Source organism: Anopheles merus, chromosome 2L (genome assembly GCF_017562075.2).
Source record: "Anopheles merus strain MAF chromosome 2L, AmerM5.1, whole genome shotgun sequence".
NCBI classification, from domain to species: domain Eukaryota; kingdom Metazoa; phylum Arthropoda; class Insecta; order Diptera; family Culicidae; genus Anopheles; species Anopheles merus.
Window position 1 is genome coordinate 30,164,539 of NC_054083.1, and position 25,364 is coordinate 30,189,902.

Consider the following 25,364-nt stretch of genomic DNA (forward strand, 5'->3'; position numbering starts at 1 on the left):
GCGGGCCTACCCCGGCGGCCGGGGCACGGAACGGTAGGACGGAAGCTAGAACCGGAGGGTGGAGGGGCGGGTATGCATTATGCAACGCTCCAGCACGAGCGGAACCATCGGAAACCGGTTTCGCGTTCTGTCGCCCGGGGCGGCAAGCAAAGGGGCGTGTGTGTGTGTTGAGAGTGGTCATGGCGATAAGACTATTCTAACAGTGGACGAGCAGAAGGGGACAGGACGTGAGTGTGTGTGTGTGTGTGTGTGTGTGTGTGTGTGTGTGTGTGTGTGTGTGTGTGTGTGTGTGTGTGTGTGTGTGATTTTCATGCCGTTGCATTCCTGGTCGGTTCACCGCACGCTCGCTCTCCCACCAGGCGGCTCCATTCTCCGGCGCCGCTTGTTGTGGTCCCTGCCCTCGGGTCAATCTCTCGGGTGTTTGTGCGCGCTTGTGTTTGTCTGCATACGCTTCCGATCCGTTCACGTGCGCCCGGCCTACGTGTGCAAACCCCTACTACACCAGATCGTAATCGATCCGGGCGCCCATCCGCCGCAGCGCGATGATCGTATTGACCGCCTTGATCCAGCGCTTCTTGATAACATAGCGTTTCAACTTTGTTTTTGTCACAGATAGCTCGGTGGTGCTCTGGGCGGTCGTTTCCGCCAGCCACGGATGCCGCAGCGCCTTCCGCGCGGTCAGCCGCCGCTCGCCGTCCCGCACCAGCAGCTTGCGCACGAAGTCCTTCGCGCTGTCCGACACCGCGTCGAACGATTTGTAGTCGAACGTGTACGCGCCCTGCAGGACGTTCGTCATCGTGGCCTGGTCGTCGCCGCCCACGAACGGTGACAGTCCGGAGAGGCTGTTTGGCGGTGCGAACGAGCGGGTTTGTTTTTTGGTTTTTTGGTTGGTGTTGGTGGGGCGCATTCGTGGGGTAAAACAAGATGTTTGGAGCATTGATGAAAGTGTGCGATGCGATGCGATGCGTGGTGACGCGCGCAGTGGTGACAGTGATGAGAGCGGCAAGACGCAATTTACGTGACAAAAGTGGATAACAGGGGAGAGAGAGAAAAAAAGAGAGAGAGAGAAAGAAAGAGAGAAAAAAGCGTGAAAGGAAGAGAAATATGAAAAAAAACACTAAAGCGAATGAATGAACACGAAAACGGATGTTACACAGCACAGTTGGGGAGCATTTCCAGAGCAAAATTTCCAGAGTAGTATAGCACATTCTTATCCGTAAGGAATGTTTGATAGTAATGCAATCTAATGTTTTTAATGTCCCTTTTTAATCAACCACACACACATAAAGTCATTATTTTTAACGAACTCACATCGTTGTGCTCTGGGAACGCCGCAGCCGACTTGTAACGAACTGTTCATATACAACTAGCTCGTAAACGTTAGTGTTACAGGGTGCTGATGTTTAGTTGTGTAAAGTGCGCCAGCGAAACGTGTACGATAATCAATTAGTGTGTCAGAGCAGCAGAGTGTGGCCAACAGGTGGGCAATAAGGTATCTCCGGCATCTTGTCCAATTCCCGGAATGGACTTTCCAAACGATTCCATGCAGCGTGTACAGTCGTATAAATGTTTAAATTTATTTATCTTTCCCCCGCCGAACGCGTGCACGACAGGGAATTTCCAACACGTGCTTGAAGGTGCGTTCGGGTATTTTTCACCCATCATTAGCACGAAAGATCCCGCGGGTTTGCAGGTCCACGGGGAAGGGAAAAGAATACGATTAAAACGAAAAGAAAGAAAAAAACATCCAATCGGCACGGGATTTTGGAAAATTGCACGCTCGCTTAAAACGGATGGGGAAGTTTCACCCTTTTGCTATGCTAATTTCCACCTGTGCCGGGCGCGCTCTGTTATTATGTCATAGTGTGTATCTCCGAAATGAATGAAGTTGCAGTGCACCAAGCGATCGGGCTCAATTTGTATGCGCGCGAGTATATGCTAATGAGGGCACCGTTGCCGGTCACGGGTCCCGCGCGGCTACGCGATCGGTGAGTTGAAGAAACTCAGTGCCCAGGGGGATTTACCGGCGGGGATAATGTGTGGTGGGATCGATCCTCCTCGAGCATTGATTACGGTTTACGGTGTGATTAAATCGATATTTGTTCTCTCACGGGCTGTGTGAGGTGTGCAGCAGTTTAATGATCGATTGGAGGGGGGGGGAGGAGGCGTTTACATCCCAAAGGGGGGATTTCTTTTTTCAAAGTCACTTTTTTAATTTCTAATTTCTTTTCCATCAAAATGGGAATCCTTTACATTCGGTTAACACGTGGCCATGCATGGGATGAATGGGGAAGGCACAAACACGCCAACGCCGGGCAGTGATGGAAGCGAAGTGAATTAAAAGAGGGAAAAATCACGAATATTAACGACCGTTGAACGATAAACGGGTGAGCACAATGAACGCCAGGAAGAAACAATTAAATTGAGATGCATCCTCATCGTTTCTTCCCGCAGCTCAATGCTGCGCCCCTTGCCGTTGATGGTCCAACGGGAATGGTGGGGGAATGAAAGACGAAAACGACGCGGGCGCGATCGATCCGTCCATCGATTACCGGTAATAAAAACCAAATCAAAACGGTATGTTACCAAGAACACTTCGCTAGTGAGGAAACAGAATTACAAACACGCTTTTGAATTGGCGGCGCAGTTTTGCGTGCGATCACAGTGCTGGTCAATACGTGATCAGTATTCGGACACACCAAAAGGGAGATTACATTTAGTTGAATTAGAAAATTGTTTGTTTGTTTGTTTTTTGCTTATTTAACTCTTCAGAACAACTACAAAAATTAGAAAAGAAAAACCAATTAAATGGGCTCCAATTGATGAGAAAAAAGGAGAAATAAATTTAAAATAATACTATCGAATGTTGTCAGAAAATAAAACTAAAAAGAAGTAACACTAGAAAATAGGTAACAAAACAAAAGAAAAGGCGAAAGTAGAAACAATTTAAAACAAAATGATATGAAACAAAATGTAGTAAAACAGTAGAGAAAAAAAACTACTAAACAGATAAAAGTAGCACATTACGAAGTAAAAATGGAAACACAAGTAGTAAGAATAGTGAAAAAAAGATGCACAAATGAACGAAGTAAGGACTCAAACTACTCCGCTGCACGTCAACGGAACAGCAACGGAACACCCTGTTTCGCGAGGGGGTAATGTAAATGTCGTCCGGATCAGACACACAAAAAAAAAGGAACAAAAAGGACAGAGGAAGAAAGCGTACGTACTGTGATGGTTCTTGTGAATGAACCACTTCCCCTACCCGGCGGTTAGCGTAAGCGAAAGACACCCTACAAAGTCAGCGTGCTGAAGGCAAACGGGAGAGCATGAGGTGAGTTATTTCCGGTTGTGAAAAACAACCAAACAAACCGCATGCAAAAACCTGTGGCCGGCCGGCCACGCGCTTGAAGAACACGCGCTCGCTCCTTGCGCGACTTGCTGCTGGAAGCGCGAACGCCGCGCGTCACGCTTGTTTCGTGCGCCGCGCCAATTAGTAGCTCCATTACACCGTTGCACGCGTGTGAAGCGCAGTAATGACTTGTCAGGTGCACCGGTGCACAAAGCGGGATTATGATGGCAGCGTTCGGCTGCACGTTTAAATTCCGGCAGAAGCAAAGCCGGAAAAAACTTGGTGAATGCAATGAATGCGGTAACGAAGCGATCGGCGCACGGTGTCAAGGTGTGGGCAGTACTCACAGTACGTAGCAGATCACGCCCAGGCTCCACATGTCGGTGTAGAAGTAGATCTCGTCAAAGTTGAGCACCTCCGGGGCGGCAAACTCGGCCGTGCCGAACATCACCTGCAGCTTCTTGCCCGGATCGTACCGGCGCGCGAACCCGAAGTCGATGATCTTGATCCGATTGCCCGTCTTTGTGAGGCAGAGAATGTTTTCCGGCTGCATGGGGGGAAAGATGAAGAAGATCGAGAGAGAGAGAGAGAGGGCGTGTGCATGTGAGTGTTTCAATCAAAAAACGAAAGAGACGGACGGATTGCGGTTGACTCACCTTCATATCTAGGTGGATGATGCTCCGACTGTGAATGTACTCCATGCCCTCGCAGATCTGCCGCATGAAGACGGCGCACGCTTTCTCCGTCAGCACGAAATCGTCGTCAATGACGCGCTCGAACAGCTCGCCACCTTGAATGCTGCAAGTGCAGAGGGGTGACAGGCGCTAGATGAGTGGATATGGTGGTACCGGGCGACCTGGCAGACGGGTGGCCGCACGTTCCGTGCGAAGGTCACACCACTCCGATGACGGGGCATGACGGGGTGAGTCGTAATAGTCGCGCAGTGCGACGCTTTCGTAGCGTGTTTAACAACTGTTGCGCCGTTTCTAACGCCATTTTCTTTCTATCTGTTTTTTGCTGTTTTGCTCTCGGTATCTCGGTAGGACTCACCCGCAGCCGAAGGACGCGAGACCAACAAAACACACACACACACACACACACGGGGGCATACTTACAGCTCGAGGATGACGTAGAACTTGTTCTCGTAGTCGAACGCATCGTACAGCTGGATCAGCCGGGGATGGTGCAGGCAGCTCATGATGTCGATCTCGCGCACCATGTCGCCCCGGTCCTTCTTCTTCTTGTAGGGGATAATCTTGGCCGCCAGCTCTAGCCCGGTCGCCTTCTCGCGGCAGTGAAACACCGTGCCGAAGGTGCCGCGCCCGAGCTCGGGCAGTATCTCGAACTGCTGCTTCGGGTCGACGTCCAGCTTGAGCTGCACCTCCCGGAACGGGAAGGACGGTGCGAGGTCTGTTTGGAAGGGGAGGGAGTAGGGAAGAGAAAGAGTGAGTGAGGAGAAGCATTTGTTTAGCCATTTTGTATTTGTGTGTCGGGCATCGAAAAAAAGGGCCAACACGTGGAGACCGTGGCAACCTTGGACTGGACAAGTCAATGAAAATAAGACACGGTGGCGGCGACGGCGGCGATGGGTGGATTGGTTTGTTTACTTGGAAAACACACACGGATCGCGGTAAAAGTGGATAATTTTCTCCCCTCGTTGACGCTTTGTCTAGGTGCGTCTCGCACAGTTCGAGCGGTGCGGTGAGACGTAGTTTCTTAAAGTTGTTATTAGATTTATATACATGTGTTTTTTGTTGTTGTTGTTTGGTTTCGATGGGAAAGGGGAAAAGTAGGATTTTTTTCTTTTTGGCAATAACATTCTACGCGATCTTACTACTTGCGTTATATGAAATTTGTGTGAAAATCTCCCGTTCGATTCTTATTGGATTCTTACTGACATTCATGTTAGAGCCATGGGGCATTCCTGGGGCAACAAACGTATGTCTCTGCTATTGAAACAATATTTGTGTGAAGATGTCACTGTTGAACTTCATGATAGAAATAAGATCTTCTAACGGTACTTTAATCCTATATCTACTCATACATAAATAATCAAATTGGCACTACAATCGTTTGTTGTTGCAGTTCATCTCTTTCATGCATTTCAATCTGTTATGGTGAGGATCTTTCCTTGTATTTTCCTTTCTATTCCAGAATTGAGGACAGTAATACACACACTTCAAGATATAATTCCTCACTTCTCACTGTGACAAACTCTAAAAAAATCCTTAATGGACGAAACCAGGGATATTTTCCACCATTTAAGCAAGAATGAAATGATATTGAATTTGGAAGAATTTACCGTACAACGTGGTACACATATTTCCAAAACTTGTTGTTCGATGTATGACGTGAATTAGTCGCTTTGTACTCCAAAGTTTAAGCTGACCATCCGGAACAACGATTGCACGCTTTCAAAATTTTCCTTTGACACTTTAAACGTATGATACTGCGAAGTCGCAGTTTTCACTTTGGACTACTTGAGAACCAATTACACTTCTTGTTAAGAAAGGTTTTCCATCCTCTCTCAAAGAAAGTGGATGCTGTTGCTGAACACCCCCAAATCATGCACAGAACTTCACTTCAAATATCTGCCTTTACTCACACCGCGGTTTGCACAAGCTCCACACTCTCGCAACGTCCATGCTGAACTGATTTCCATTCGCTGCGACTTTTCGCAACCGACTGAAATCAGAGACACACGAACGCGATCGAACCTCACGCTCCCAGCGACCCATCCCGCATCGAATCGCGCTTAATTGGAGGTAGAATCCACACCTCGGAATTGCGATCCACACCTTTCCTCACACACACACAGCTTCAAATCACGCTTCATATTTCGTCCTTTGGCCTCTCGGCGCCATTGACCGTGGCCGCAGCAGCTACGTTCAGCCCCGCCGTTCGGTGCTGCTCCTCCGTGTTAGTGCCGTGTGTGTGTGTTTACTGATGCTGATGCGTTGTGACAGGAGTGGCCTGCTCTGCCTCCAAAGCGCGCGATCGTCGTGCCTCCCCTGCTCCACGTGGGGAGTGTTTTGTTGAACCTTGTGAAATCGGGTCGGACATTTATGTCGCTTTCGCACCCGTCCTGGGATCCCGCCCAGTTGACCGTGACAGGCGAGAAGGGACCTGCGATGGTACAAAACAATAAGAGGAGAGCGAACGGTCAACCAAACGGCGACTGCGAGAGTCAGAGGACACCGTTGCCGTTCGAGCGTGATGCCATTTATTCCGCACTATCTCCAAAACATAAAAGAACGTCTGTTGGCTTTGCATTTCTGGGGACGTCTTGGTGCGAGAGAAGAAGAGAAGCGTGGGAGAGAGAGAGAGATCGTGGTCCAATAAATCAAATCAATTAGGGAATTAAAGTGTGACGGTGCTCTGTTTCTGCTTGGCTTGGGTTGGCAGTGTGTGTTGTTTCGTTCTACCGTGACCAATGTCTGCGGCACGGTGAAATGAGTTTTTCGTGAGCTCTAAACCTGGTTCTCAAAAAGCGCGTTGCATCGTGGCACATTTTCGTTATTTGAAATAGAATAGTTGAAACGACCCTAAGATCGTCTTTGGTAGAGCAATCAATTTTTGCAACCAACAACACACGATCAGTGAAATGTGATTTTTATTGTCAAAACAAACGATCTTAATCCCGTAACAAACCTTCGTCGTATAAAGTGAAGCGTGCTGCGTGGTCGTAAGTAATATTGTTTCACTTCCATTTTACAACCTCTAAAAAACAACAACAAGGGATGATCATTTGGTTGAACGTCGATGAAATTAGTGCTGTACTCTCTGGACCGCACCTACGACTTCGGTCCGACTTCGGCTATTGTTAGCAGTGTTGGGAGATTTAGGATTCGGAGGATTCGAAGATTCAATCCCTAGAATGATTCGATCGGATCGGATTCCGTTTGTAGATTTTGAATCCCTAAAAGTTTCCTTTGCGAATAGGATTTGATTGCGATTCTATTGGGATTGCGTTTCGATTGGGATTGCGATTCGATTGGGAATCTAACCGATAACCGATTGACGTTGGGATTCTGATTGGGATTGCAATTCGATTGCTTTTGATACGCTATTAATGGGGGTCGAGAGAAACCACGTACCTCTAATTTCGGAAGTCGAATCACGCAGTTTTCAGTCAAAATATAGCAAATGTTCGTGTAATGTAGCATTTAATGAGAAGTTATAGTCACTAAATAAATTATTTGATTTGATATTGAATGAAGGTCCGAGTATCTCGGGGACCTGTACTACTTATGATATAAGTACTGAAAAGTTAAATAATTAGGAGTTAAATCCCATGCAGGATTGGGATTCGAAGATTCGAATCCCTTCTGAGATTCATTTTTTCCATCACTAATCGTTAGTTTGATTCCGACATCGGCAAAATGGGAACCACTAGTTGCACCCACAGCCGGAGTCGTCCGGAATCAGAATCGTGGAGAGTCGGAGTCGTCCGGAGTCGTTCGGAGTCGCTCGGAATCGTACACCGATCATCCGAAGACGATCGGTGTAATGTTCTTGTGGTCAGGCATTTGATTTCGTGGCGTTTTTTCCACTTTCGCTTTGCACGTGCACTTCTTAAGTAGGTCTTGCTTTCTAAGACTGGAAGGATTTACGATACTAGCCAACTGTTTCGTATGGAATTTGAAAGTAGGCGGCTGTAATCCTTTCAACACTCCATATTACACCACACGCAAAACATGCATGGTAGACTCGAGCTCATGAAGTATTCAGCTTTTTTTTTTTACCGAAACGTAAATAATTTGTCAAAAACAAAAGTCAAAGACTAGTTTGAATCGTTGTTTACATATGTATTGAAAGTATTTTAACTCATTTTATGCAGCAAAGAAACTCCAAAACGATTTAAAAATGCATCATTGTTTGTACACAAATGATGAAATATCCAATATGGTGGATCGTAATTTTGAAATGGATACAACCCGGATGATGAATATTGTTCCACTGACAGGCTGAAATTTCAGCTTTCTGGCTTACATTATGGCCCATCGGGGTTGGAGTTGATCATAGTCGGTCGGTGTAAATCGGAGTCGTCAGGGGTCGAAGTTCGTTTTCCGCGTGCACTTCATATAGAGGCGCGACTTCAGAAGACTTCGACTCTGGACAACTCCGTGCTATTCCAGGCGTCTTCAAATGATTCCGAACGGCTCGTGATAATGCTAGACTTACCACCGGAGTGTGTTCCGAAATTGTCGGAGTCGTATCGTAGTCGACACCGGATGTTTAGCCAACTTTACCCATCACTAGAAGGAACACGTGTCCGCATCCCCGTGAACGGATTGTTTGGCTCAGCTGTCCCACCAGCTGCACAATTTGTAGCATCGCCAAGACGATGAGACACCATTTGTTGGTAGGAATTTTCCGCACACACACGCACACACACATACAGACGGCCAGCAGTGGCAGGTACAGCTTCACACACAGCAGCAACCACCAAACAACCATTCAAAAACGCGACTGGCGGTTTGCATTGCGGGCGGGTGTAAATAAATGTTAAATTATTGTTCTACCGAAACAGCGCCGCAACAGAACAGAGCACTCGATCGTCGTTCTATCCTTTCCGCCGTTCCTTTCCGCACAAGCAACGGCAGCCACATAAAAATAGACGCCACGGTTCGATCGGTGACACGCGTGGAGTTTTGAATTCGCTGAAATTTACCCACACCAACCTGGTCGGGCCACGGGTTGCCACCGCTCTGCGATGCCGATTGTGTGTGCGCGAAAGAATCGGCAATCGCCAAGTGTTGTTCACAATCGAGCTAGGAAAAAAAAGTAGAAGGAACCGTCGAAGAGTTCAAGAGCAAAATGTGCGTTCGTTGGGTGGGTTAGGTGGGAAAGATTCGCGGTTTAATGACGGAAAAGAGATACGAGAAAACCTTCTTGAGTTACAGTCGTTTGATAGCGCAATTTGAGATCCTGTTCGCGAAAGATCGCGATGTAGCGTTGAGGTATTTGAAGCAAGAGATATGGGTTTATTATTGCTTATGGTCGCAAAACGACAAAAATAAGCGAAAAGATTAGTACAGAACGACTTATTTTGAGCATTTAGCTTCCTTTGTCGATCTACAACAAGATTCAAATATGAATGTAATAAGTCATGACAGCTTTTTTGTTTTGATTGGACTATTTAAACTAAAAGGGCATCAGTAATTTACTACTAATTACATTGTCCTTTGCTGAAACAATGCTATGGCTGGGTTTGTAGAGCTGAAACTGTAGCAAAACGATCATTTCATCCGCCGACTATTCTCCTTTGATTTGTAGTTAATTTTAATAAATAACGCTTTAACAGAAACATGTCTGATAACGGCCCCAGCCCTCTAACGCTACATTGTCATGTAGGAACAGTTCAGCGCATTGCCTATACCCGTCCACACACACCAATACCTGTTCAGCGACGCTCAGTGGTGGTTGTTTTGGGTTCGATGGTTCTATTTTCGGCATTGACCACTTTGGCCCCCACCACCACCCCAGCGAACGATTGTGTCCGGCTGACACGATATGATCTAACCAGCTAGCAGCAGCAGCAGCAGCAGCAGCCAGGAACAGCTGGCCCACGAACAGCGCCGCTTTTCGAGCATGATAAACCGTCCGGATCAGCAATCACTTTCTCCGCTGTTGAAGGAATGCGTCTACCGATGGAACCGTGCTTTTTAATGGCATGTCACATAAAAATTGGTATCTCTTTCCAATGTGTACATGTGTGTATGGTTTGTGTGTGAGGGCATGGAGAAGGAAGTATCAATTTGAAGCGTTCAAGCGTTTCCGTTCCACACGCCCGGACCGCAACCACATCTGGTCGCTGAGGCGGACATCTGGAGGGAAGCCCGGCCCGGTGATGCCGCGTGACAAAATCGCACTCACGCTTCACTGTAATGGTGTGTGGGGTTTTTATGGGGATTTGGTTTTTTTCTGCTTTTTAGCTCGATCGTGTGGCCAAACACCCAGCCAAACAGGAAATGTTCTTGTCAATCTTCGATCTGTGCTGCCCCAACCGCGCAGCAGCGGCCCAGCGTTTGGCGTTCCATCGGGCCGTGCTTTGGCACCGGTTTCATCGCCAACACTTGCCAAACTCTGCACACATGTGTGGAGGAGCGTGTTTGTGCGTGTGTGTGTGTGTGTTCACTAGTACATCGAAAACAGCCAACCCCGTACTGCACAATTTACTCTGTTTTTCTGCACCAAATTTTGGGACACCATATTCACTCGGCTGGTGGTACGCACGTAGAGGGTAAAAGATCAAGTGCAAGGCAGTACGTTGATCCATTGTCGACCGAGGGGCGAATGGCGATGACGATGACCGACCACCACGGTACCGATGGGAAGCGGCCAAAGCCGTTCACTCCTGAGTCGCTGTGACTTGACTGACCAAGCGGCGATGGTAATTAGTCGTAAAATTCGTTAAATCTTTCCCGCGCCTGTGCGTCTTACGGTGCCGGCTAGTGCCAGTGCCAGTGGCAAAAACATTATTCCGAACACGTACGTTACGTGCTCTTTGTGTGTTTGTGTGTTCGGTGCGGTGCCAAATTTGTTTTTGCGAGCGATTCATCAACATAAACATAAAGCGGGGTCTGTGAATGTTAAGGTTAAGTAAAATGGATTGTTTGAGTGGGAGAGGGGGAGAGGGAGATAGACTGATAGCGGAAAGGGTTTAAATATTTACGAGTGTTTGCGTGCGCAATGGAATTGCATTATAACGCGGAAGAATACTCAAAGATAAGGTTAAAGCCTGCTATAAGGGAGAATCTTCACTGTAATTTTAGTGTAACTATGTCACTTTTTTAGATTTCTAAAACTTAACCGTCCTCAATGTACCTTAAATTACATCAGCAGGACGGAGTCAGGTGATCGATATTAGCGATTAAATGTGTCGCGATCGTATTACAAAGTTTTCCACGATTCATTGTTTGATGCCCGTAATTTGTTGGGTCCGTCTCACGATTCATTCACCGTTTCCTATATTTATTGAAATCGTCCCATTGGATAGTAATACAATTGAACCAACAATAATGGGAACGATTCTAAAAACTATGCGAAGCTTCCACAAATTTTCCGGTAATAGTCAATAATTCTTGGGAAATCCTTCATTGTTTTAAAATTTATTTTACGCCATACAGTTTGCACTAGTGATCGGTAAAGTTGGCAAACGTCTAGAGTTTTGGCACGTTTTGGAACCAATTCCGGAAGCATTATCCGGACCAGTTTGGAATCGTCCGGAATCGTCCGGAGTCATCTGGAATCGTTCGGAGCGGGAAGAGTCGCCCGTAGTTAAAGTCGTCTAGAGTGGGACGGAGTCGGGACTGTCCGGAGTCGGCCGGAGACTGCCGGTGTAATGTTTTGTGGTTAGGCCTTTGATATCCGACTCCAACTCCTGCTAAGTCGACTCAAACCGCTATTCTTAAAAAGTAAAGCCTATTTGAGAACTGCACGCACAAAGCGAAAGAGGAAAAACAAACATCACGAAATTAAAAGCCCGACCACAAACGGCTTCGCCGGACTTTGGGCGAGCTCAAATGTCTCCGACTCCGTCTCCGGACGACTCCGATTCCGGGTGGAACTTGGGGTTCCGATTTTGCTGGAGTTGGAATCGGACTTACAAATCGGCAATGGAGTCGTCCGGAGTCGCGGAGCGATCAAACTACTATTTGGCTGTATTTTATTTGCATTTAATGTGTATGAATTGGTTTATCTGCGCATGGGGGTGTTCGATATGACGTGTAAACAACCTTTGTTTTCCAAATTTTGACAATTGTTAACAACATTTCATGAAACAACTCCATACTTAAGTAACATAAGCATCATTATCTTCAAAGTTTAATGCATACGTTGTTTAAATTGATTTTTTTTTTCGACCAAAACTATGTTTTAATGAATCAATGTTTTATGTTATGAATTACATTTTTTATGATTTGTTGTTTAATATTTAATATAGAAGAGAAATGAAATTGGGTGATATTTTTTTGATCTATTTTTCAAAAGCCGGTGGGTCGGTCTAGTAGTACAGTCGTAAACTCGTACGACTTAATAACTTGCCCGTCATGGGTTCATGTCCCGAATAGACCGTGCTCCAATACGTAGGGCTGACTATCCTGCTATGGTAACAAGAAGTCACTGAAAGCCTAGCTCACTTCACTAGTGGGTACAGGCAGGCCTTGACCGACAGCGGTTGTTGTGCCAAAGAAGAAGAATTTTTCAAAATAGCGAGAATGTGAAGGGGCTAAACTATAAAACATTCCAATCGGACCGTACAAACATAAAGTACAATTGGATATTACAGCTTTATTCCAATAGAAGTTTCCTTTGTATTCTTATATGTCATCTCTTTTATATGTCATCTCAAGACATGTCATATGTCTTTATATGTCATCTTTCTCTGATGTATACGATGATTCCCGATGAATTAAATTTAACGTAATTTAATCCCAAAAATTCATATAACTCTAAGACACTAAAATTTAAAATATTCATAAAATCGCTATGACCTTTCCACAACAGTTACAATGAGCAAGAGAATGGCTTACCTTCATAGTTAGCCGTACCTCATTCGAGCTGATTTAGCTTAATTCTTCACATTTCCCCTTTCTCTACCCTCTAAAAATTCGATGAATGTTTTAGTGTCCCCTTTTATTAATGAACCCTTTTTCAACCCACTCTCAGGACGCTCTCGAAACAATTGCTTTCGTTTGCACCTTGCTTCCGGCGTGTGGCTTACCTGTTCCCTTACAAATAGTGCCTTTTAGTACCGCAGTCGAAATGGCGCAATCCGAACAAGAAGGTTTTCCCACACCTTCCCGCGCTCCCAAGAGCTCTTCCCGCGGTGCAAGACAAACGCTCGAGTGTGTTTGATTTATGTCTCGGTGACCTTCACGATTTATAACGCTACTGTCGCGATCTGTCGCGCCGCGAGGCCATCCATTAACGATCGTTCGTAGTGGTGGTGATGGTGGTAGCATCAGCAATGAGTTAAGGCGGAGAGAGAGAACCACTCACAGAGAGCGTGAGAGAGAATTATAACAAAAGAGTTTACTCGATTGTAGTAGTATTGTGTCAGCCTAGTGAAATAGTTTCCATTATAAACATTTTCCGAAATGCTTCTTCTTGAGCTTCAGGTTTGATTTGTTTGCAAGGATGATTCGTGCACCTCAGTTTATCACCTTTGGCACGGTCGTTGGCTGGTTGTTCAGCCGTTGGCTGCGAGGTTTCTGTCGGCTGATCGGTCCCATCTGGCACTGATCATCGCCGGGGTAGGCAAGCGAGCGTGCGGCACTGTTTGTGTTTGTGGTGTCTTATTTTGCCCTCCGTCGGGCGGGCCTGTCTGCGTCTGTGTTGGTTGTATCGTGTACCAACTACCGGGCGTCTCCATCGAATTTGCGCCACACAGCAGCGTGGCGTTGCTTTTCCTGCGCCACACATGAACCACCTTGACATCCGGTTTACGAGCATCAGTTGTGTGCCCTGACCTTGGCGTTTTGTCGGGGCTGCGTTTTGTGTTATGGTTTGCGGCTATGTTGGTTACCCCTCACCGGGGCACAATGGGAGCGAACGGAATGCTTTCCCTTTTTCTTGTTTGTTGAGGGCCTAAGCAGAAACCTCGACGCGGTGAGGTGATTGGCAAATGTTCGCACTCAGCGGTATGCGGTGCTAGTGCCATGTCGCATTACATACTCGGGAATAGTTATTTATTTCCCACGGCTCGTTCGTTTGCTGTTCTGTCGTTTAGTAGATATTTTAGCATTATGCAATGAGGGTTTAGTGTTGGAGCAGGACGGTGTAAACAACGCCATTGGGTGAATGAGTTAGAAAGGAAAATGGCCATTTTTATGTTCACCATTCATTCACGCTTTGTTTAATCCGCGTGTGAGCTAAAGCGCCAAGGGTCCTCGCGATCGTTTTGAGGCCGGCGTAGTGTTGTTGAACTCACTGTTGGATCACGTTTTTCGTGGCTTACCAAATACTCCATATAGATGAATTTTCCGTTCTTGAATGAATAAGTTAGTGAGAAAAGAAAACAACAGCTTAAACTCCCTATCTAGCTTCCGAATATATCTCAATTAGCGTGCAATTGGCTACCAAAATTGAGAGCTGCTGTACTATTTGTTACTTGTTCCACGAAACAATAACATAAAGTTCATTTCTTTGTGCTCCTTTTAGCAAACGAATGGTCCCAATGATTTTAAAATAGAAATTAGACTGTTTCTACCAAGAAAAGCGGGTTGAATGGATTTTATTTTGATTTCATTTTGATTGTTGCACGGTGCATTATCACTTAATACCATCTATCAGACGTATTGTCTTCGAGTTTCAGTGCGCTTTTGCTATACCAAAACAACGACCGAATCTCAAATGTGTTTTCATTTGATAAAAAACAACAACAGTAAAAATCCGTAAATTTTCCTTCAAACGTCTTTCTTCATCCCGCTAAAAGTGAATACTTGCGAATAAAAAAAAAAAAAAAAAAAAAACAAAAAAACAGGACAATAATTATAAAATCTCTTAAGCTTCCCGATCGTCCCAAAACCTTTCCACTGTTACGCCATCGTGCCGTTGGGGGCGAACGAACGCACGCAAATGACGCGAACGCATATTGGCAGGCGTCACACACACCGGCCAGATGTTATCGCCCATTTCGTCGGCATGCGACGGCACACAAAAACGGAAAAGCAAAACCAAAGCCAAAACAAAAAAAAACACAGAAACCGAAACAAGCAACCGAGCCCGAGACGCTGCTGCACCATGCCCCGAAATGCTTCAATCGGGTAGCGGGATCATCGCAACAATGCACACGGCGTTGCGGGATTCCTTGCGCACTGGCGATGTGATGATGCTTGGCCCCGGGACCCGCCGTCTGCCAAATCGCTGCCTGACTGACTGCTGCATACGAATTGGCACGGGGTTTTTTTTTTGGAAACGCTAACGGCACGGAGGAAGAGCTGAAGAAGATGCCGTTACCGATGTTTGCGATTGGGGTGCGATTTATTTGGTGCGTATCGAAAGACGATCATCGTTATTTGCGGGGTTTGGGTTGCAGTAGCACACCCGAACGGACGGCAGTAAAACCCGGCACTGTCTGATCGGGGAATCGGAGATTAGATGTTTTAGTGGTTCGTGCAGTGAATTGGAGCGGATGGTCTGATTGCTTGGCGGCAGAAGAGCGTTTGGAGGGAAATTAGGTTGTTGCTGAGTGTCTGGGAGGGGTTGGTTGAGGTTTTTGGAATAACGTGATTTAAATAAGTTTATTGCAGCCGTGTTATAAAGGCTATGTCGTTTAAGCTTTATAGGAAACATTTGTAGTATAAGTTTGTTTTTTTTTTACATAATCTACATTTCTCAATTCGGTGAATTAAGAGCGATTAGTGTATCAATGTTTCAGAATTATCGCTGGAATTATGCACACTAGGCGCCTCCATCTTTTACAGTCATCCACAACCGAAAAAGATAAACAACAATTTACTAGAGAAACAAAAACTTATTGATTGACTTATAAACGGCTTGTTGAAGCGTGGTTATGTTCATAGAATCCCGTACAATGCGTTTGACGTTTCGTATCGATCATCTCATCAACTACACCACGTGTCGAGACAGGAAAATGTTTAGCTTTGGCTGTCTTCGCTCGAGGTATGTTCGTTTCTTTCACACACACACATACACACATACACACGCAAACACTCCCCCCTTCGAATGGTCATGTAGCAACAAATCTCTGCTAATCCCGGGTATCAATTATCACGTCCACGCATTTTACAGACGGATCAACCGGGCGAGGGCAGTGCCTTATCTTCCTTATTTTCGTGCAAAGCGGCGAACGTTCGCTTTATCGTTCTCTCGTGTGTATGTGTGTGTGTGTGTGGTGGATCTTCCCGGTCTTGTTATGCAACGGTAACTTGTACACGAAACGTGCCGTTTCAACAAAACGCTGGGAAAATAATAATAAAACCATGCGCCTCGCCCTTCCTCCCGGATCTCCCGGTCGTAGGAAAAAAACACCATCACCGCCGAAAAGCATCGAAATGAGACATTTCAATTCTAATTTTAGTTGACACTATGCCAAAGTACCAACCGACTCTTTCCCATCCCCGAAACGTTCCGTTGATGGAAGTGGAGGAAAAGAGCGAAAGAACCAGTAGGTCACTTTTGGCCTGTGCGATCGCTTGCCCCGCGGGACGGGAAGGAAATAATAATTTTCCACTTTAAGCGATCATTCCGCGATTTCGATCATTACGATGTGTTTGCACCGCGAACCACCACCGGGCTCGATGGCAACGGGCAGGAGCGAGCGTTGATTTATTGCTGGCAAATATTTTCATTGACAAATAAGCCAACTTATGGACGAGCTGCAGTGTGTGATTCGTTCAAAAACCGTGGCGCGCGTGTGTGAGAGCGCAGCGAGTGTGTGTTTGTGAATCACATAATGAGGTTTATTATTGGCGGTTTTGAGTGAGGAATTATTTTTATTAAGCTTAACAAGCGTGTTGCATTCCACTGGAGGTAAACAGCGTGTTTTTGGCTCGTGGTAAAAGATGCTGCCGGTGATCGTTAACTTTGTTTCGATGGCAAAACGGCAAACCAGCTGGATTGGAGAGTGATGTGTGAAGGGAAATGACACGGTTTTTGTCATCCTTCGCATTAAGGATTGGTAATAATGATCACCTACAGCCATACATATTAATTCAGAACCATTTAATGAGTAATTAAGCAGGTGTATTTTATAAAAACAGCAAATATTTGCTTTACTATAAATTGCAAAATATCTCCTCCAATATCTCTTTATGAATGGCTAATCCTCGTTCTATCGGAAATAATTTCGACAGAACACAAAGTTTTATTATTACTAAATAAATTATTCTTTAGTCTTATGTTAATAATAATAATAAAGGACTAATTGATTCTGATTGGGCCGGTCTGGTGGTACAGTCGTCAACTCTTACGACGTAACAACATGCTCGTCATGGGTTCAAGTCCCGAACAGACCGTGCTCCCATACGTAGGACTGACTATCCTGCTATGGTATCAATAAGTCACTGAAAGCTAAGCTTAGTGGGTACTGACACTTCATTAGTGGGTACTGGCAGTCCTGGACCAACAGCTGTTGTTGTCGTTGAGAAGAATTGATTCTGAAAGATGTTTTTTTTTGCAAACGAACGACATGGGCAAGATTTATAGGGTTTTCCAAGGGTTCTGGGACACTTCATAGATTCTTTCTTTATGGAAATGAACTTCATATGATGGAAGTTGGACTCTATGGCATCCTTTTTGGACAGACTTCTTGGAAATTCTTATTGGAGTTGTACAACTAGTGTGCTATAGAGTCCAATTCCCATTACATTAAGTTCATTTCACGTAAGAAGGAGTCAATAAAGTGTCGCACAGCTATGAGTACTTCTGGAAAATCCTGTATATCAAACATATTATACTTTGCCTCAATGTAGTGTATTAATACTGTCCATATTTTAAAACACAATTATCAACAAAACACACTTTCTCAGCTTATCCATAGATCAATGAAACGTTTTTTTTTTCTTATAAATGCACGCCCCACGTCATCCATTCAAAAATCTACCCATCTTTACGCGAGGGACGTTGATTGCAGCCAGCAAGCACCGTACCGAGCAATTTTCGCGATCGTCTTCTACTCACTCTTTTCGCTTTCATATCTCCCCTACACGAGGATGAAAAATGTGCATCATATTGTGACGATTTGTGAGCTTCTTCGCCTGATCCGACCGTTGCCGGCAGCAAATTAATCAATCAAGCGGGCGGCGGCTTTACTTTCCACTCAAAAAACTCAATACCAAATCGATCAAGCGCAGCACGACCGTAGCAGCGTTGGTCGGTTGGTTTGAGTAATTGCACCGCCAGCTGGTTGGAACGGCTAGCTCTGCGGCTCTCCGAAGCGGTCTCCATAGAAACAGCCAGCCGCCTGTTGGTCGGGACTAATATTTCAGTATAAAGTTACGAGCGATGGGTACGCCTGGTTGTTGGTCGAATTGGAGTAAAGCGCGCGCGCGCGCCCACGTGCCCGAGAAGCACCTGGAGCGTACATTATAAATGCCGGCTTTGGAACGTATGAAAAAAAAAATGACTTGCCACCGAAATCGTAAACATTTCAAACACCTTTCTCGTTTTGTGTTTGTGACGAATGTTTATGAACATGTCCGCCCAATCAGTCCGTAGGAATATTGTTGCCATTATTCTTCCTCCGCGAACGGTTTCGGTTTCTCGCGTTCCATTCAATTCTTTCTGCCCGTACAAACGGCTACTTTCCCTTCTGTCTCCTCCCTTCGCTGTCGTTCATTGTCATTGTAAGAAAATGGCGTCGAAAGTCGCACGCCACTACAGTTGGCCAAAACTCGCAGCCGTATTTGACGTCAAACGGTCATCCTAATTGCGTTTGTGCCTGGTTTGCGAGCGAACCCCTTTCGGCCGAAAGTCAAGCCGTACGAGGAAAGGAAGCTCGAGAGGCAGCATGTACCACCATGTACCATCCTCCCGTTTCCGTGGTAAGCCGCCGGTGGCCGGTGTGGCAGGAAAATAAACGAGCTACATTGTTTACCGATCGAGTCTGCGGTAACGGCGTCGTAAAGTACACGCCGTCGGCTTACGATTCGCACCGCGGCCACTCCAGGGATTGAGCTGGGGGAGGGTTGGTTTTTTTGTGTGTGTGGTTCGGTTCGGATTGCCAATCGGCACGCGGAAATGGCCCATTTGCGAACGGGATGGAATTAGGGTGAGCATTCACACAGAAGGTTGATGGTGTTTGGGTGCTGAGTGAGAAAAATGGATCTAATCTGGGTGAACGCATTACCAATAGGATAAATTGTTTAATTGAGCATTGATCGCAGTATGATCGCAATGAAAGTAAGGTAATATTATGAAATTAGTGAACGCTGTAACGTGAAACACTTGTTCCAAAATTGAACTAAATGCCCTTTCGATCTTCATATTTCCACGTCTTATGATTTCAATCAAAGACTGTTCGCACAGAAAAGAGTCAACTAACTAGCAAATTGTTCAAAATTTTTCCAATAATTCAGAGATTAAATTGCTGTTGTAAATTCTTGTATCAAGTTTACTCTCGTGTTCAAAATCTTCATAACGACTGTCCACTTTCCTTACCTGTGATAGGATAGTTTTCATCGACTTTATACATGCTGCTTGCGGTTGTCTTTGTCGCTAGTCTTACAGTAGAGGTTGTCTTTTGCGTAGAAGCTTTCAGCTGGGTTGTATCCCACGTTGGAAAGAAAGAAATAGGCCCCGGGAACAACACCCTTCAAATCACAGCTTATGTAAGCAAGCTGTTCCGATGCCCCGTGTCAATAAACCGGACTCTGATTTGCTACACTGTGCGTTACTTTCAACAGAGACACTGTGGAGCACGAGCATACAACCATCACTTTCGTATGCATCCCACTATCACACCATGATCACTACTTGTATATCTTATCTTGAACCAGATCTGGTTGATCAAACCTCAATTTAATCACATTTCACATACGGACGATCACTTCACTTCACTAGGACAGCGCAAAGATGTGTGTCTAAAATACACTTTTACTACACTTCAGCAAAATTACGTCCGTTGCCCGTTGATCAGATCGGCTTGAACGCAGGTCCTGTGTTCTCCCCTAGAAACCGTTACGCGACACTGACGGCGGACAGAGCATCCGTAGGGAAGAAAACGCCGCGTGCGGATCGGTCCAACAGGCCAGATCCAACTCACCGCTGCTTCGTGCAGCCAGCTGGGGTTAGTGGGACTTTGCATGGTAAAGATCATCAGATCCATACGTGCTCTCTCTCTCTCTCTCTCTCTCTCTTTCATTTCAGCTTATGCTCTTGAAGAGATAGCACGTGTGAGATCGTTCTTGAGGTAAAGTTTTCCTCGCACGAATTTTCTCTCATGGTAATCAACACAAGCAAACTTCTCTTGCGGCGGAAACGGAGCATGAGAACGGTTAACCCAGACTTACTGACCTCCAAATCATGCAGACGTCTGGGAGAGATGCATTGTACCATCTAGTTAAGGAATGTGGTCGCTGTTAAGAAATTCATTATTCGTATGGTACTGATATATTCTAATGACATTAAGAAACTCTTTGTTGGTGATGGCATTGACCAGAATATTTTTCATAAGCGCTGGTAATGGGATTTATATTTTGCATCAATTTGCTATTTCTTATCCTTCCTATTTGTTTTTTTTTTGTAATAAACATAATATAATGTAATATAAATATAATTCAACATTATGTTCGTTGCAGGTGTGCCTCCCCTGACTCGGTTGAAGCGTTCTTGAACGCAAGTATCGCGTGGTTGAACGCAAGTATCCAGCCCAGTGGGGAAAAGTTGTATGCAATCCCATACAAAAAGAGTAGGGCTTAACAAATTCAGGAAATTTTATACTTTGCACTGTGTATGTAATTGGAACAGAGAAGCCATCTTTGTAGGAGTGAAAGGGACAACATGAAACTTGAATACTTTTTTAAAAGTAGGCAGTGATGGGTGGTTGCGTCAGATAAGACTGGTGGAAACGGTTGGTTTGCATTTTGTGATCAAGATTTTTGTGACCTAGAGTTTTGCGACCAACAGTTTTGCTACCAAGAGTTATGTGATCAATATTTATGCGATCAAGAATGTTTGGTAAAATGAACTTATAACCCAGGTTGGACGCATGTCTTAAAATTGTATGCAAAAGTACTGAAAATCTCGCCCCGATTAGGAAATAGCGCATCATAAAATGAATTTGGTTTGTAATTTTATTGACTTAACAGTATAAAATACGTTTTACGTAATCCATGCTAAAATCCTGACGATATTTTTACTCATTTTGCATGAAATTTTATGACTTGCGTGGAACCTGAGTTATAAGTTCTTTTTACCAAATTATAAAACCAAGACTTGCGACCAAGATTTATGCGACAAACATTTTTGCAACCAACAATTATTCGATCAACTTTTTTATAAACAACAATAAATTTAAATAGCTTGCATTTTAATCTATTTCAATGTTGTCCAATAACCCTGCAATCCATGCATTGAGTACAATATCTTTCATGCAATGGTAAAATGTAAAAGCATGCAATATTGTGCACAACAGTATAACACAGGGATTACAGCCATTAAAATGTGTAGAAAAAAAAAACACTTTATATTTACTGAGGAATGTTTTTATCATATTTCACTTTATTGTTAATACAGCTGTTTGGTCAATTGTTCTTCTCTCTTTACATTTGAAACGCCCGCAGTGGTCTGTGGTGGGTGCAAAAACGAAGTGTAAAGTCAACGAACACACGCAGTGTATGAATGATATATTAGAAGTGTTAATTTCTTTTTGTTTTTGTGGTAGTGTTCGCGCAAATGCTTATCGTTAGTAACATTACTGATAGTCAATTTACAGTAGTAACTTTTCACTAAAAAGGTTCATAAAATACATAATTTTATTTTGATTAAAACAACCAATGGACCATGGTTAAGTTATTTGGATCGAAATCGTCGAAACTCCACTATTTGCTCCTATCCTAACATCCTAACCTAAATGCTACTCTATATGATACTGACAACATAGTTTAAATTACACATACTCCCAAAACAGCACAGTGCCGTCACACGACCGCCTGCGGCTCGGCAACACCAAACGCCGATATCAGCACGTTCACGAGCGTAATGATGAAGATGCCGATCGTGATGAGATTGTTGATCCGATCGGCTTTACAAAAATCGTTCTCCTTCTTGATGTCGTACCGGCTCTTCCAGATCAGCCCAATGCCGACCGCTACCTGTGCAATGATGCTGGTCGAGATGAACACCAGATTGACGTAGAAGTACGGATGGCGGCTGTACGACTCCAGCACGTACCGGAGCTGATTGGCGTTGGCGGACAGTAGCGCCAGATCCATCATGCCCTGCGCAAGGTTCTTCTTCTGCTGGTACACATTCACGTCCGGTATGACCTGTCCGCTGGCCGTAGTTTGTACCTGGGAAAGGGGTAAAGCCACATTATTAACACAACCATTGGAACGAAACAACGCTGCGCACCCTCATTACTTACAACACGTGTCCCATCGGCATCGAATGTCGGTGCAAACCCTGGGCGATACGTTGGCCCGGCCGGTGCCTGATTGCGACGGCCTCCGCGTCGTCCCGCCCGCGACACTCCCGTATCGACGGACCCATTGTCGACTGGGTCGAGGAAGCCACTGTCGATGCCCCGATTGCTCTTGGGATCGTCCAGATCCACCCCATCGTCCAGCTCGTCGTCATCGTCCAGCTCGGACCCAGCCATTGGCGGTTCCTGCCGAGGAAGATTCGATTCGTTAGGTATGGGCAGAAGGGGAATCGCATCGGTACGAGCCTTCTCTGTGTCACGCTTTGCTCGGCGAGATGGTGAACGCTGTTTTCGGAGAAAGGAAACAGAGAGAGAAAAGAAAAAAAATCATTTTACATCTCAACCTGCATTAAAAAACACCCATTTCACACCACCCGTGAAGAGATCGAGAGAGTTTCTGCGCCGAAAGTTTTTGCTGACCTGCATCCGCAGCAAGCTGCCCAGCCAGAGATCAACGAACGCGCCAAAACTGCTTAAATTGCAGGGTGAAAGTTATATTGCTTGCCTTTTCGTTTGCATCGAGTGCATTGCATGCGAGATGGTTTCGAGATGTAAAAAAGCACTTAAAAATGAGCAAATCATAAGCGGAAACATACGGCAGACAAGATAAGTGTAGCGGATCGCGAGGCGGAAGCGTCTTCGGAGATTGATATGAGCCACAAGCGTTGGATTGGACCGTTGGCGCCCGTCGTTATGTCACGTACGGGCAGTGTTTTGTGTATCTGTGGTTTTCTTTATCAAGCAGAAGCTTTGAACATGTGTCAAGGGTGTGGAACAGAAATGTAGCCTTATTATAGTTTATAAAACAATATTGTATGCATTGTTTTTACTGGGGGCCTTTCCGTTTTAAGCTCGTAGGCTGAAATTTCAGCCTGTCAGCTTTTTGCATTGTATATCAGTTTTCGAGCAGCTATCTAAGTGGGTATAATATACAGGTGGGCTTATCCCAAGGTATATGAATTTAGAAGACTGATTTTTATCGCTTCTGTTTCTGAATGAAGATTTTAAGAGTGTTTTGTGTATTCGTCATGCCTTCAGAAAGCTTGTTTGAACAAAAGTTTTCACCCATCCTGTCAAAAGTGATATTCAAATTTGGTTATAAAACATGCTATGGGACCACCTGGACTACATGCACTTTGATTCTGGATTCCATCACCAGATCTCTTTAATGCACCTTGGGATAAATGTAAACAAGCCCGTGTTTTCGAGCAGGTACTCGAATCTAATTCTAGTTTTGTTGGTAGAATAATCTAGACTGAAAATTGCAGGCTAGTTTTTTGTGTGGTTTTGTATGGAGTGTTTCAATGATTTCAGCCTGCAACTGTCAAACTCCATACAACAAACTAACTAGAATCGTGAAGGCCCCCACTGTTTGTTTTTTGTTTATAAACTCCAAAAAGTTCGACACCCTTGCTTTTGAAGTCACAAAGAATGCTGCCTTCGTGTAAGAACTCGGTCGCTTATCACACACTGTTCACGCTGTTTACTGGCATTAATTGCACTTATCATGCACTACTGGCAGCAAGCGAAACCAATTGCAAAACGATGCTGTAATGCTCGTACGAAAATCGTAATTTAAACACAATTAAACGTTCTTACCACATGCGCGAAGCAAAGGATTAACGTCACTGTTTGCAACAAGGCTACGAATAGCCCCCCTCAAAACGGCACAGCGTAAGGAGTGGGAAAGTAGCACAAATTTAAATACAATTGAGCTGCCCAATTCCAATCAAATCTGTACAGCAATGCACAGAGAAAAACAACACCAATCAGCTGCCAATAAAAGGGGGATTCACTCACGATATGGATAGAATTTCATGTGCGGCATGACAACACTGGAAGCAGCGATCTATACCGCGCGTTAATAAGCTCTAAGCAAGCCGCTCCAAGGACAGACGATAAGCACAGGAATGTGCCCTTTAGGGGAAGCAAGAAGCATAGGCATGCTTTAGAATGTTGTCACTCGATCGGCGTGGAATCTGTAATGTCATCAAACCGGTTCGGGTGACAGTCGAACGAATGGTGTTTGCTGGGTCCGTTGTGGCGGAACAACAATCGCGTTGTAATCGTGCGGTTGAGAATTCATCTTAATGCTGGCGCTCGGTATTCGCCTCGCGATATATGTGTGGAGTCGCTTCCGCGCAACACCGAATCAAATATGCGTCATCATGCGCGTTTCCCGCGCCGCCCTGTGTGCGTCGCGCTGACCGATGTGATTCAGGGCGCGGGCCGTGATCATCATGCGATGATCATGTTGTACCGATGGAGAAGCATAAAGCGAAAACACACAATACCAATACTCACACTGTTCGACCGGCTACGATTGCGACCGTTGGGGCGTGCGGTAAGGGCGTGCGCTGGGTTGGCAGTGGCGCGGCCAGCATCTGGCATGTCGCTGCCGGCGGTCTCTTCGATGTTTATTTCCACCGCTGATGTGTCTTTCTCTACGGTGGACGTCATGATGTTGGGCAGAACACTTGATCGTTTCGAGCTCAAAATTCACTTCTCACTCACACCAGCGCAAACTGATTCGACTTTAATTCCACCGATAATGTACAGCCACAACAAAAAGAAACAGCAAATGTTAAATTATTCACAATTATTTCACTTAACTGACAGGGGTCAAACACAAACACACACCCCACGGGGAAGGGGTTAACAACACACCGTTTGTGCCAGTGTCTTGCGAATAATTACACCCGCCCTGGATCCACTTGACCGACTGCTTCCCGGTGAATCAAGCAGTGGAAACAATAAGCCGTTGCCCGTTTTTCGACTCGAGCACCGTTACACACTCCGTTGGGCACGTTGTTTTTTGTCTGGACAGCAAAACACGACACAGAATGGGAGGGAGACCGATGTGTAAACACTGTACCGCTGAGCGGCTCGACACGAACTGAG

General features: G+C 45.3%; 2 protein-coding genes across 8 annotated transcripts; both read right to left on the reverse strand.

Annotated features, from left to right (window-relative positions):
- Nucleotides 1-240: 240 nt before the first annotated feature.
- On the reverse strand, nt 241-20,098 carry LOC121593918 (myosin light chain kinase 2, skeletal/cardiac muscle-like). Of its 5 annotated transcripts, none has more exons than XM_041916709.1 (5): nt 19,481-20,098; nt 4,468-4,762; nt 4,009-4,150; nt 3,700-3,899; nt 241-842 (listed from the first exon to the last, which is right to left on the reverse strand). In XM_041916709.1, the coding sequence occupies exons 1-5, from the start codon at nt 19,512-19,514 to the stop codon at nt 497-499; spliced, it is 1,017 nt and encodes a 338-aa protein (XP_041772643.1). In that variant the 5' UTR covers nt 19,515-20,098; the 3' UTR covers nt 241-496. The 5 variants fall into 5 exon arrangements, with proteins under 5 accessions (XP_041772643.1, XP_041772642.1, XP_041772641.1 ...); XM_041916708.1 differs by lacking the exon at nt 19,481-20,098 and adding an exon at nt 10,592-10,668; XM_041916707.1 differs by lacking the exon at nt 19,481-20,098 and adding an exon at nt 10,535-10,649.
- A 1,571-nt stretch (nt 20,099-21,669) lies between these two features.
- Nucleotides 21,670-25,361, reverse strand: LOC121593440. Of its 3 annotated transcripts, none has more exons than XM_041915774.1 (4): nt 24,768-25,361; nt 22,710-22,748; nt 22,407-22,649; nt 21,670-22,332 (listed from the first exon to the last, which is right to left on the reverse strand). In XM_041915774.1, the coding sequence occupies exons 1-4, from the start codon at nt 24,921-24,923 to the stop codon at nt 21,961-21,963; spliced, it is 810 nt and encodes a 269-aa protein (XP_041771708.1). In that variant the 5' UTR covers nt 24,924-25,361; the 3' UTR covers nt 21,670-21,960. The 3 variants fall into 3 exon arrangements, with proteins under 3 accessions (XP_041771708.1, XP_041771707.1, XP_041771706.1); XM_041915773.1 differs by having other exon boundaries at nt 22,407-22,748; nt 24,768-24,997; nt 25,131-25,360; XM_041915772.1 differs by having other exon boundaries at nt 22,407-22,748; nt 24,768-25,360.
- Between the last annotated feature and the right edge of the window lie 3 nt (nt 25,362-25,364).

Coding starts and splice junctions, on each gene's coding strand:
- LOC121593918 (XM_041916706.1), bottom strand. CDS start 6,090: ATGGGTCGCTGGGAGCGTGAGGTTCGATCGCGTTCGTGTGTCTCTGAT. Junction 4,763..5,957: donor GAGCTTGTGCAAACCGCGGT/GTGAGTAAAGGC, acceptor CCTTCCAAACAG/ACCTCGCACCGTCCTTCCCG. Junction 4,151..4,467: donor TTCTACGTCATCCTCGAGCT/GTAAGTATGCCC, acceptor CTGCACTTGCAG/CATTCAAGGTGGCGAGCTGT.
- LOC121593440 (XM_041915773.1), bottom strand. CDS start 24,923: ATGACGTCCACCGTAGAGAAAGACACATCAGCGGTGGAAATAAACATC. Junction 22,749..24,767: donor ATCGTAGCCGGTCGAACAGT/GTGAGTATTGGT, acceptor CTCCGAAAACAG/CGTTCACCATCTCGCCGAGC. Junction 22,333..22,406: donor ATGCCGATGGGACACGTGTT/GTAAGTAATGAG, acceptor CCCCTTTCCCAG/GTACAAACTACGGCCAGCGG.